The sequence below is a fragment of the Mauremys mutica genome, chromosome 2, assembly GCF_020497125.1.
Source record: "Mauremys mutica isolate MM-2020 ecotype Southern chromosome 2, ASM2049712v1, whole genome shotgun sequence".
In the NCBI taxonomy this organism is placed as follows: Eukaryota; Metazoa; Chordata; order Testudines; family Geoemydidae; genus Mauremys; species Mauremys mutica.
The window spans coordinates 275,396,500-275,410,437 of NC_059073.1; the positions used below are offsets into that span (position 1 = coordinate 275,396,500).

At 40.3% G+C, this 13,938-nt stretch overlaps 1 protein-coding gene across 2 annotated transcripts in view; it reads left to right on the forward strand.

The window, feature by feature from the left end:
- The window catches only part of PTPRN2 (protein tyrosine phosphatase receptor type N2), a 954,782-nt gene that overhangs the window by 464,121 nt on the left and 476,723 nt on the right, over nt 1–13,938 (forward strand). For both annotated transcript variants that reach the window (XM_045004717.1, XM_045004718.1), the window contains one exon: nt 399–478. In XM_045004717.1, coding sequence (XP_044860652.1) covers nt 399–478 — 80 coding nt within the window. The remainder of the gene's footprint in view (nt 1–398; nt 479–13,938) is intronic.

A 13,938-nucleotide genomic window follows, 5' to 3' on the forward strand; every position in this document is an offset into this window, starting at 1 on the left:
CTACTTGTGACATGAGCTACTTTTAGCTAAGGCTGGCAGAATCAGAAAGGACTTCTGATTTAATCCTGGATTCTGAGTGCCATTGATGCTCTGTGTGGTGTTTGGGCAAATCACTTGTTTTCTGTGCCTTAATTTGCCCATCTCTGTAACAAGTACAGTACCTTTACGGTGGGTGTCATGAGGCTTAATTAACATCAGACATGTGATACATTAAAACAAAACACATAAAGGTTTACATGGATGTTGCAAATGTGTATAATGAACTAAAAGGAAAAGAAATAAATGATGCCTTAATAGTGTTCCTCAAATTTATCTTTTTTTAAAGTCTTGTTTTTGATAAGAAGTGTTATGTTGTATTTCTTTGTTACAAATCTCATATTTTTAAAATCTTTTTGTAGCATACTGGGACCAGCTGTGACCTTCAAAATGCACTCAAATGTCCAAAATATTACAACTGCAGATGTTGCCAAAGCAGCAGGTAAGAATCCCCCACCCCTGAACCATGCCCATCCACCATTCAGTTTAGAAAACAGCACCAACAACAACAAAAGGAAGGAGCATTCTCACAGGAAGATTGACATATAATGAAGGAGACAGTTGAGGGGATAGTGGCAAATATGGGAAATTGAAGTGTAACATCTCTGAGTCAATTAAAACTGCCTGAGACTTCATTGTTTGCAGAGGAACTGGATTAAACAGAGGGATGCAGTCGTGGCCTAGCATAGTGAAAAAGGCCTCAGTGTTATGTCTGAGAGAGAAAAATAGAGACTAGATTTTGAAAATGAAAAATTGACACCTGTGACATACAAAGAATTTGGTTGTAGGGGATAACAGGAGCATTATTACAAGTAGATTTTTATTTCTGGATCTAAAAGAAGGTACAAATATGCTTTTATTTGTAAGTTACTTTGGCAATCCCCATGAACTCTTAGGACACAAACATTCTGTATCTAAAGCTAAACTTCTTCTATAAAAGCCACTGTTGAAAGCACTGCAGCTTGCTTACTGTCAGCTTGGATACCACTTGTTGTGACAACAAGAAATAATTTCTGCTAAATAACTGGTTTATTTGCTTCCAAATTACCTGAGATAGTTCAGATAGTTTGTAATAACTAAGGATAAACAATTAGCAATATCCCTTTTAAATGGGAACAAAGGAGGTCAGTTTGGATAAACACAGGGAGAATCATCCTTGGTGTAAGTCCATTGATTTCTGTGCTGTTACGCCAGGGAGGAATTTGACCCTTAGACTTGAGATGTACTGTTTACTGATTCAGTCTTTGCTGTTTATATATCTGTTTTTAGGGCCTGATCCAGGGCCTGCTGAAATCAATGGAAAGGCTCCTGTTGCCTAAATGGACATTTAATAAGGTTCTTATGCATGAGCACGAAGGTCCCAGTATTTTGCGAATATTGGCAATTTAGGCTTAAATAAAAGAGTTTTATACCATTACATTTTTATTAGAACTTAAAACTGCTTAACCAGAGCATGCATACTTCCAGGGTAGACCCTTCATTGTTTCAACTTCATAGCTAAATACGTTAGTCTGGGATGTATACAATTAAGTAACTTTACGTCAGCCTGGGAATTTTTAAAACCAGACCCTGTATACAGAAAATGAATGGGTCCAATTAACAGAACAATTCCACACACCATCACATGCTTGGAAGAAGGAAGGATTTATGAACTGAGGAACTCATACTATAATGATATCCATATACTATGGTTAAGGCTACGATTATGTCACAGAAGTCACAGAATCCGTGACTTCCAGAGACCTCCGTAACATTTTCTGCTTCAGCCCTGGGACCGCGGGGCTGGAGCTGTCAGCCAGTGGGGGCCTCAGAGTTCTCAGCTGCCACAGGTGGCGGGGCCCCCTGCAGCTGCCAGCCCCCGAGCTCTGAGCCGTGGTGGGGCCCTGCATCTCCCAGCCGCTGGGGGCATACTTGATCCATGCCCTTGAAAGATAAAGCTCTCCGTGTCGCCTTCTTGCGGATGAAACCTTTCTAGGTAGCCCCACATCCCGAGTAGCCATGAATGTCTTGATCCCCTTCCTGCAGTTGCTAAAAACCCCTGGCATTCTTGATATAATGACAAGCATCCCTAGCCTCTCTAGTTGCCAAACCTCTCACCTGTGGGTGTGGTATACTGCTTATAGGGCCAGTCTTGTTCATAAGATTAATAATACTAATTATAGAAACAGAATAATTTAAATATTCAGTTGTTTTCTACAAAAGCTTTTATGCAGCTTGTTATCTCCGCCTAATAACTTTGTATTCCATTAGACTACAACAATGGAGTTCTATTTAATATTTTGCCACTATCATGTATCTGACATTCACAATGTGGAAGAAGCATAAGTTTGTGTAGCTTTCATATTCCAGTCACATGGATGTTAGATGTGTCAAGCACAATGATGCAAACACTTTTGAAGATGCAAGATAATTCTATAAGTAAATGGCTTGGTAACTGTATATGGCCTGGTCTACACTGGTGGGGGGGGGTTCGAACTAAGGTACGCAAGTTCAGCTACGCAAATAGCGTAGCTGAACTCGAAGTACCTTAGTTCGAAGTACTTACCCGTCCTCACGGTGCGGGATCGAAGTCTGCGGCTCCCCCGTCGACTCCGCCACCGCCGTTCGCGGTGGTGGAGTTCTGGAGTCGACGGGAGCGCGTTCGGAGTTTGATATATCGCGTCTAGATGAGACGCGATATATCAAACTCCGAGAAGTCGATCGCTACCCGCCGACCTGGGCGGGTAGTATGGACATACCCTATGACACAATAATCCTTAAAATTAGACAGATTTGTGTATCTTTTATTTCCTCTTTTCAGTTTTAAGGTTAGAAGAAATCTAATGGAAAATAATTATAGATAGGATAATATTTCTCTCTATATGAAACAACACCGTAGTCCACAAGTATTGTAAGTGTAATAACAAGTTACTTATTTGATCTTTATATAGAAATTACATTTGGGAATCATGTTCCTGTATATTCTAGCTCTCTGCAAATTATATTGAAGGTTTACAACTGTGTCACCTACGGGTTTATTCTCTTCATACCAGCTTGTAACTCCCATTAATGTTAACATCAAGAGGAGAATAGACTTCCTAAGATTGCATTAGTATAGTAAATTCATTGTTGTACTGCTGAATGAAGACCACACAGATGCATATTAGTACCATATGTTTCCTTATACATATATCCTACTGGATCCCATCAAATACTAAAATATTCATTTTATATGATCCTGAAGCATGTTGAGTGCAGCATTTCATTATTACAAGAGCATCTTCCTATGGTATTATGCAAATATTTGTCTCAGACATCCTGGCTAATGTACTGTCTTGCTTTTGAACATACGGTATCAGTGCACATTAAAGTATTGCGAGGAGTGCAAATGGTATAAAAGCATGAAGTGTATCTATTTATTTTTCCATGGAGTTAAGGTTACTGGACTCCATCAATAAAAGCAAAGCATTAAAAATATAGGAAATCTTTAACTGAATGGATTTTAAAACACCATCTTTCATGTGCTGCATTTCAATAAGTGTACTCAATTAAAAAAAATAACATAGCAACCTGCAGTCATATCCTATTGCATTTCTATATTCAATGTCATATTTTTCAAGAGTGTGAAATCACAATTGTCATAATATACTATTTTTTTAAACATATACTAAACCAAATGGTTTCCAGAGAACCTTCAATCCACATTATGCATTTCTTTTATTTTTAGAAAAACACATTTTGATTTTTTTATTCATACTTATGTGAGTGTTATGATTGAAATACTGGGGCTGATCTTTCACTGTCTTATACTTGGGTGAAGTGAGTGCAAAACAGATGTAAAATGCCATCATTTTGATTTTATGTGGTTTTATACACCCTCTGGACTCACTTTGATTACGCAAGGTGAAAGGCAGTAGAGAATCAGACCCATTATGTATGAGAGAAGAAGTGATTTCTAACCTGTTAATGCACAGAGCTCTAGTGTGGCAGGCTGCTGTAAAACCAGCTGTGCATATATTGTGCTAATATAACGGTGTGGGACACTCAACATTATGGTAATGGAAGGGCTGATGTGAAAATAGCTGTATATATGTAGTCCCAGCATTACAGTAACAAGAGAGCTGATCTGAAACTGGCGCACATGTATATCTGGATATTACTGTAAAGAGATATCAAAGTGAAATCATCTGTATATGTTTAAACATAGCATGATGGTGAGGGGACAGTGAAGGAGAATTCTGCAGAGTGTAAATAGTCCAAGCATTATGGTAAGGGGAAACTGATGTTAAACTAGATGGTAGTACAGAGGCTAGATCAGGGGTAGGCAATCTATGGCACACGTGCCGAAGGCGGCACACGAGCTGATTTTCAGTGGCACTCACACTGCCTGGGCCCTGGCCACCGGTCTGGGGGGCTCTGCATTTTAATTTAATTTTAAATGAAGCTTCTTAAACATTTTAAAAGCCTTATTTACTTTGCATACAACAATAGTTTAGTTATATATTATAGACTTATAGAAAGAGACCTTCTAAAAACATTCAAATGTATTACTGCACGCAAAACCTTAAATTAGAGTGCATAAATGAAGACTCGGCACACCACTTCTGAAAGGTTGATGACCCCTGGGCTAGATATTTGGGTATTTGGCTAGCTTATGTGAAAACTCTGTGTGTGTGTGTGTGTGTGTGTGTGTACGTACACATACCTGCTACTATGGTATGGAGGAGAGCTGTATCTTATGGGCACTGTGGTACTTGTGTACAGGGCCGCCCAGAGCTTTCAGGGGGCCTGGGGTCTTCGGCGGCGGAAGGCCTCCGCTTCGGCGGTAATTAGGCGGCGGGGGGTCCTTCCGCTCTGGGACCCACTGCCGAAGTGCCCCGAAGACCCGTGGCGGGGGCCCCCTGCTGCCGAATTACCGTCAAAGACCCAGCACTTCAGCGGCGGATCCCGCTTCGGCGGTAATTCGGCAGCGGGGGTCCTTCCGCCTCGGGGCAGAAGGACTCCCCGCTGCCAAAGACCCGGAGTGGAAGAAGCTCCGGGGGCCCGGCCCCAGGAGAGTTTTCTGGGGCTCCCGGACCGAGTGGTTTCTCACCATTAGAGGAGTGAAATTCTAGAACAGCCTTCCAAGGGGAGTAGTGGGGGCAAAAGACATATCTGGCTTTAAGACTAAGCTTGATAAGTTTATGGAGGGGATGGTATGATGGGATAGCCTAATTTTGGCAATTAATTTGGCAATTGATCTTTGATTATCAGCAGTTAAGTATGCCCAATGGTCTGTGATGGGATGTTAGATGGGGTGGGATCTGAGTTACTACAGACAATTCTTTCCTGGGTGCTGGCTGGTGAGTCTTGCCCACATGCTCAGGGTTTAACCGCCTTATTTGGGGTCGAGAAGGAATTTTCCTCCAGGAAAGATTGGCAGAGGCCCTGGAGGTTTTTCGCCTTCCTCTGCAGCATGGGGCACGGGTCACTTGCTGGAGGATTCTCTGCAGCTTGAGGTCTTCAAACCACAATTTGAGGACTTCAATAACTCAAGACGTAGGTTAGGGGTTTGTTACAGGAGTGGGTGGGTGAGATTCTGTGGCCTGCATTGTGCAGGGGGTCAGACTAGATGATCATAATGGTCCCTTCTGACCTTAGAGTCTATGAGTGAAGGACCCTGCCCAAGAGACCCCGAAAAACTCTGGTGGGGGCCTCTGCGGGGCCTGAGGCCTGGGGCAAATTGCCCAACTTGCTCCCCCACCCCCCTCTGGGCGGCCCTGCTTGTGTAGCTATTGTGAAATCCAAAATGCAAACCATTCCTGTCTGTGTAAAAGTTCACTCTCTCACTTATTCTGTACTGGAGATATTATTAAGATATATGACTATAACAAGTTTGAAGTTCTGTGTTTTCCCAATATTAAAATACAGTGACCTAAAGAAATGCTATAAAACCAGTGCAAATGTGGGGATAATGAATTCTTCATAAAATGCCTCTAACTTATTTAATGATTCTCTTATTATTATTTGAAATTTACAACTCCCTTTCTGATGATCCTCCCTCCTACCCCTCCCCCCCCGGGTCAAGGAGGTGCAGCCCCTTCCAAGTTTGGGAGTGTTCCTTATAGCTGTGCTTTGTGAAGTGCATAATCAATGAATGAAGTGAGCTGTAAGGCTCTTGACCAAGAATTGTTTCCCATTACTTACCTATTCTGCAAAAATACATGCAGAACTTATTCTCCATCAAAAAAATCAATAAATCAATTATATTCCTGTTATAAAATATACTGTACAACAATAATTTGGCTAAAATATCACAGCAGAAATTGATATGATTGTAATATTGATTATGTTTTAAAAAATGCAGGTTAATACACTTTAAATATAGCTCATGTCTTAGATTTTGGAATCTACAAGTGATGTGAAAACGTTTAGTATCTAAAGCTCTAGACATCAAAACTTTGGCAACATTCAATTTATCATCATATGTACTTGATAGCAAACGTTGCATCAGATCCTTTTGCCATGGTAGCTGAATGTTTGTACTAAAATTATCAGTTGTAAAACAGTGAACAATTCAAAGCACATCGTTTTTAGAATTAAAGGTTTTAGAATTAATCGCATTCAGATGAATAAGGCAGTTCACATTGTTTTAGGCTGTTTGCTGACTCAGGCAGAGTCAACATTGCATTGGTTTACACTTGGTCCACAATGTCATCACCAGGAGGACTAGAAACATATCATTTTTAAATCCTTGGGTTATGGAGCACCATTTTATTCACAAATATGTTTACAAATACTTTACTGTGTAAAAATTAAATCATACCATAGTTGCTAAACCACAGACACTATTAGGATGTATAAACATGGAAAAGGCCCTTCCCCGCAATGTTCTAAAACTTGAGAAATCTTACAGCTCCAGTGAAAATTTCAAAAGACAGGTAGTTCAGATTCTCTTCTGCACTAAATATGCTTAGAATAGAGGATGGGGGCGGGGGCAGCATTACAGAGTAAGATTGTTTCCCTTATTCTCCTGGGGCATTTGTGCCAATCCCCGTCCATTGGCGTAAATTAAAGCAGTTTATGGGATGCGCTTATTTATGCCTGTTCATAATCGGCATAGCTGTACAACCCCACGTGCATCACAGTGCAAGGCGGCAGTTTGTGTAGGGGCCACTTGTTCCCCTTTATGCTAGCTGATATCTTCTTTGTGCTGATGAGTTCGCAGCTGGCCTGCTACTGCGGGATTCTGATGCTTTGCTCAACCAGACTGCTGCAAAGTGGCCAGAACAGGATGAGAGAATCTGGGCCAGGTAATTTAATGTCCTATTTTCAAAAAATAGGAACCTAAAGTTAGGCTCTTAAATCCATACATAGGCTCTAAATCAGTGGCCTGATTTCCAAAAGTTCTAAGCACCCAGAAGTTCACATTGAAGTGTAATGATTGCTGCTGGGTCCTCAGTCTGTTTTAAAAACCAATCCATTGGTTTAGTTGCCTAGATAAAAATTTAAGGCACAGCTTTGCAAAGCCACTTGAGATTTAGACACCCCATCCCCATTAAAATGACTAGACATTCAAATCCCCTAAACCACTTCGAAAATATCTGCATTGGAGCCCAACTTTTGGCAGATATTTATGACACTCTTGGTATAATGCTTCTAATGTTTAACAAATTCAACAAAATCACTTAAAACTTCAACAGAAATTCAATCTGGATCCTTTTAATCAGGTGGCAGTCTGGGAAGATAACATTTTGGGTTTTTAAAATAAATTCTAGGGAATAAGTCTCCACTTAAAATGCATTTTTCAATGACATCTTAATTATGGAGTTACAACTGGTTCATCTATAATATAGCTATAATATTTGGATCAAATGTTTTTTAAAAATTTGCAACAAAAGTCTCTATTCACATTCAGTATAATTGAAATGTTTAGTCATTCTGACTTAATTTTAGCAACTCTTCTCAGAGCCTAAAGAATTAGAGATGATTTTTTACGTGCTTCAGTATTCTCCAGCACTCATTTTACCTATGAAATGTGGTCATCTTTATGGGCTAAAAAGGTTTCTTTCCATATTACTGCATAATGTAAATAAATACATATTACTGCATAATGTAAATATTCATAATACTTTTCATCCATAGCTCTTTAAGTGCTGTAAAGTGGGTAAGTATTAAGTCCTTAATTTACAAATTGGCAAACAGAGGCAGAGAGAAAAAATGACTTTCCAAAGGTGAGGGAGTGAATTAGTCCGTGGGAAAGCAAAGGCTGCCTGACTTCCTAATCCTCTAAACTCTTCAGTAGATCAAACTGCATCCGAGCTTACAGGTTTTCTGTATATTTTGTGCTTGTCTTCACTGTTGTCAGCAGTATGATTATTGCATTAATTCTACTGTTATTTATTATTTTTATGAAAAGTGTCCCAGGTGTCTTACAGAAAAAATGAGAGAGATTCATTTCCTGCTCAGGAGATCTTACCATCTTACATGTGACATGTTGAGTTGAGAGTGAAAGAGTAGGGAGAACAAGGGATGATTATGTGGTTATTCAGTTTAGATCTGTGCTTTTAGGGATTGCTCAATTAAAAACATATTTTAAAAGGCTAATGGCTATTATCGACTCACTTCTTCTATGCTGCAGCATAATCTCAAGGAGGGATTTGTATGAGAAGAGGCTAATGGTTTACTGAAATCTTACTTATTCTGATGCATCCAGAGCATTCTGCCTTTATCCCACAGATTATATCAGCTCTTGACTAAACACTATCTGGACTTTGTGCGATACATTTTTTAGAGACCATTTTTTGGTAATCTATTAAAGGTTCTTCTCATGATACGTTTCTTTGAACTCATTGTAATCCAGGAATTAACTATCCAATCCATTGCTTCCATTTCTGAAGCTGTGAAAATGTTACTAATATTGGTTTTTGAATTCTTTGGGTAATGGTAATATATTTCTCCTTTTTTGTGGCGAGTGTCTCTGGAGGAGATACAAGTCATATATAATGAGAAGCAGGCTATGAGGAAGATTATTCTCCATGAAGTCTTTCATCTTATCAAATGGGCTCTAGCCAGTTCTACTTGTCTTCTTGATTTCTCCCTCTGGTTTTTGCATGATCTTGGCAGCTGTCTACACCCATCTGTGCGGGTTCTTTCCTTCTCTTGCCTCCACAAGTTTGAAGACTAATATTTTTTTTGGCAGTATTTCTGTATTTTAGGTGAAACTCCTCTCTTTTGGTTCTTGTAGCTCATGTGATCAGATGGAGATTGCCTGTTGTGGGAGAACATGACAAAGAATATGCCTGTTTGGTTATTTTAAATTCAACTTCTTAGTGAATTGATTGCTACCTTGTCGGAAGCTTGAAAACCAGTTGCCATGATCAGCTGTATAACAGTACTGAGTGCTATAATATCTGTAGCAGTAGTTCTCAACCTTTCCGGACTATTGTACCCCTTTCAGGAGTCCGATTTCTTGTGTACCCCTAAGTTTCACCTCGCTTAAAAACTACTTGCTGACAAAAATCAGACAAAAATGCAAAAGTGTCACAGCACACTATTACTAAAAATTGCTTACATTCTTATTTTTACCAGATAATTATAAAATCAATTGCAATATAAATATTGTGCTTACATTTCCATATATAGCATATAGAATAGTATAAACAAGTCTGTATGAAATTTTAGTTTGTACAGACTTTGCTAGTGCTTTTTATGTAGCCTGTTGTAAAACTAGGCAAATATCTAGATGAGTTGATGTACCCCCTGCAAGACCTCTATGTACCCCCAGGAATACACATATCCCTGGTTGAGAACTATTCATCTGTAGGACTGGAAAGCTATGAGATGTTCCTAACCTTAAATCATTTTAGAACAGAAGAATTTATAACCAAAGTATAATTGTTTTAAGGACTTCATTTGTTCTCAACTAAGTGGCACAGAAAGATTTCCTACTATTGTCATTAATATTTAAAATTGCTTTTAATTATTTAAACAATCAATAATCATTTAGTAGAACAGGCCAAAGCAGTTATGAGAGTCATACCTGGTAAATTCTAATTTTTAAAAACTCACTTCCCCCATGTATTGCATATTATTTGCTCTAATGTTGGAAGAGAAACCAAAACCCATAAACGTATGGACCATCATCTGTGTACTTTGGGGGTGGGGGTGGGGGTGGGGGTCGGGGCACTCAGCACCTCCTCACAGGATCAAGCACTATTCTTAGTTATAAAGAGCTTTCCTTTTAGTGAGGAACTTTCACAAAAGCTTTGATCCTGCAAAGACTCATGCATGGGCTTAATTTTATACACTATGAGTAGTCCCAGTAAAGTCAATGCTGTTCTTTGCAGGCTTGAATCTAAGTGATAATGTGAGGTAAAATTGTCCAGGCTTGTTCTAAGTGCAAAGGTGATCTTTTCTGACAAGTTTGATCAAAATCCCTCAAGCCATTTTTGACCTTGTGAAGATGGGGGAAAAAAAATACACGTTTCACGTGTTAAATGAATTAATGCCACATTTTTTTCTTGCACTGATGCAACAACTGACGTGACATTTGAAACGTAAAAGGCTGATCCTCAGCTTGTGTAAATTGGTGTAGCTTCACTGATGTCAATTGCTGAAAATGTCCAAAACTTTTTTAAAAATTTGGTTTCATTCTGAAGCTCTAAAGAATTGTAATAATTACTTTTGAGGATGCTCAGGAGACATCTGTTAATTTTTTTTAGCAAAGCCTAATTTGGCCTTGTTCAGACGTCCTATGTGGCATCACAATACAAATTCTCCCTGTTTAACTTCATCAGGCAATTGGTAGGGAAGAGGACTTCTGGAGCCTGGTTGTTGCTTAACCAGTTTTCATGTGTGTGATTGTAAATGGGTGATTGTCATGAGGTTCACTCACTGCTAATGGCCCCTCCTCCTGGCAATCCTGGGGATTAGCTGCAGCCAGCTGTCATGTCTTCTCCTTGTGGTGTCTCTCCCGTTGTTGTCTTACTCTGAAGACCCCTCTCACTCCACAAACTGCAGCTTCCTCTTCATGACTCAGTCTTCCAGCTGAGTCACAAGACATGTTCCCCACTTGTGGGGTTTCAAAGTCCTCAGACAGTCTTCTGCTCACTACCCTGCTGGTGCCACTTAGTCAGTGGCTTGTAGAGGGATCTGGGCCTGCCCTCTACTCAGGGTCCCAGCTCAGGGACCCTGTCATCAACAGCCAACGTTTGACTTACCCCATACTTCGCTGCTTTTCCCCCCGAGCCTTGCCTACCTCCCTGGCTCTCCCCCTTTTCTGGGCTTGGCACGACCCACTCCCTCCTCCCAGGGAGTGCCTGTAGGCTACTTGCCTCTAGCACTAGACACACCTCCCTTCTCACATGCAGTGTCTGAAGACTGCTTCCTTCCCGCCTTTTCTGTTGCCAACTTCCTGGCTTATAGGTCCCGCCTCTTCCTGCCCAGCTGAGTCTGTTCCAATCAATTCTCTGCTCCCTGGCTCCTCCTCCAGGTGCAGTTTGGGCAGTTAATTGGCCCACTTTATCTTCTAACTCTTCCAGAACTCGTGTGGGGTGAACACCCCATCACAGTGATTGAAACATATTTGTCTTCGTATTATGGTAGTGCTTCGGGCCCCACTCAAGGATCAGGGATCCTTTATGCTAGGTACAGTATGAACTAGGTTGACCAGATGTCCTGATTTTATAGGGACAGTCCCGATATTCAGGTCTTTTTCTTATATAGGTGCCTATTATCCCCCACCCCCGTCCCAATTTTTCACACTTGCTATTTGGTCACCCTAGTATGAACACAGAACAAAAAGACAAAAAGTCCCAAAGATTTTGCAAATTAAGCTATAGTTTTCCAGAAACTTCTGTCTTAATATGGCACATCATGTTAACTCTGTCAAGCTGCTGCTACTGTGTTTCATGGTGTGTATCTTATAACATAAAGAGGCATCTAATAAACAATTTTCCCAGAAAAAGAGGAACGCAAAGTACTACACACGTGCAGCATGGCTGAGTTAACCTTGACGTTGGGCCATTAATATTTGCATTTCCTGACACCTTTTATTTTAACTCTATAACTTGAATGTTGCCTTCATAGATTTCTTTATATTTATTATGCAGTACATTAGAGATCTGACCCAAATGGCACAATGTCCATTAAGTATTGTGTACGCTTAAACAAGGTAATGTGGAAAGATAGATTAAAAGGAGACAGAATAAGAAATATAATAAGAAAAGGGCATTTAACAATGAAACTTGTATCTAAAAAGGGGGGTGATAGTCTCAAATTAATGTGCCTTACCTACTGAACAATCAACCTGTCTTTTGGAGCTCTATAAATAAAGAGGAATTAAAAAACAAAAACAAAAAACAACTAAACTCAGAGGTGATAGCATTGTATGCTGATTTTTGTTAGGAAAGCAAAGTACAGTTTTTCCACTCACCGGGCAGATTGATTATAGATCTTCAGAGGTTGGAACATGGAAAACAAAACTAATAATTTTAGACTGTACATAAAAACAAATACTAAGCACTATGTGGAGCATAAGGATAAATTACTTCAGCTGTTACAAGGAGAAAATCTTCTTTACCTAGGGATAACCAAAGACCCTGTCTTTACAATATTAAAAATGTCTGATTTGTAATCTTGTCTTCCTAAAAAACAGCCTCCATATCCACCAAATAATAAAGACCCTTAGTGGCAGCATTGCTACTGCATAGCTTCATGAAAAATGGCCCTGTTATTTAGAGTACAAGACAAAACAAAAAAATCACTTACACTGACATCTTAGAATCAGACCATCAGCCTCTTTTCTTGAAGAAAATTAATAGCATGAAAATGCACTTTCCAGGCTTGATGATAATGTGTAGGGGCGGATGAACTGAATGTGGTAGAAATGTTTGTTCTCTTGCTTCCTGTATTGGTGGAACATGTATGATGTCTTGGGGAGGTGATGCACACAAGGGCTTTGAACGAAGGGGCTAGTGGTTCTTTGAGTAGTATCCCTGTGGGTGCCCCATTGTAGGTGAGCTTGTGTCGCTTTGCTGCTGATTGGAGAATTTCTGTAGCAGTATCCATTAGGTCCACATGTGCTATCCTTCTCCATGCCCCGCCATGAGGCTAACCAGTGCACGTGACCTAAGCCCCCTCAGTTCCGGAGCCATTAGCAGTCTGTTTGTAATACTTAGCTTTAACATTTTTATTACTTAGTCTCTTCAGTCTTAGTTGTAGCCTCTTTCTTCTTTTATTTCTCTTTTTAAAACCCTAACCCTTTATTTTCCCCCTTTTTGTCGGGGATTCCTGCCCCCCAAGGAGTATCCCAGTTCATCAGGCTTCAAGAAGTGTCTTTCCTACAAAAATGCCACCCTGTAGCAGCCAAACACTCCGGCTGCATAGGTTGCATCATATTCCAAAGAAGTGTGCTCTCTGCTCAGACCCAGGTCTCAAAAGGACAGGGAGTTGAGACAGAAGATCATCTTCATGGAGGCAGCTCTACAGCCTTCCCTGGATCCTCACTAGGAGTCACCCAGAAGACATGAGTCTTCCCCACAGCCCTCAACATCCAAAGACCATGGACAAAATAAATCAGCAGAGGACCCCTCTCGTAAGTCATCAAAAAAGAGAGCGGTGAGTCCAAAGTCTGAACCCCGAGCTAGCCACAAAAGATCTCCGGCACACTCGGTATCTTCAGTACTGTCATCACCGAGATGCTTCAAGCCCAGTTCCCATGGCTCATAAAGATCTGATGCAGCAGATATCATTGACGTGCCTAAGGACCTGATGAGCACAGGCTCCAAGCCAATGGGCAAAGATGGGAGTGGAGAGCACTCCAGTAAGAAGATGCTACCAGTATTCATTGTAGCTTTAGTACTGTCATCTGGGCCCAAGAAGCAGCGAAGGACAAAAAGGCATCCTTTAAAAAGTTAAGTTAAATCTTAGTGAGGAAAACAG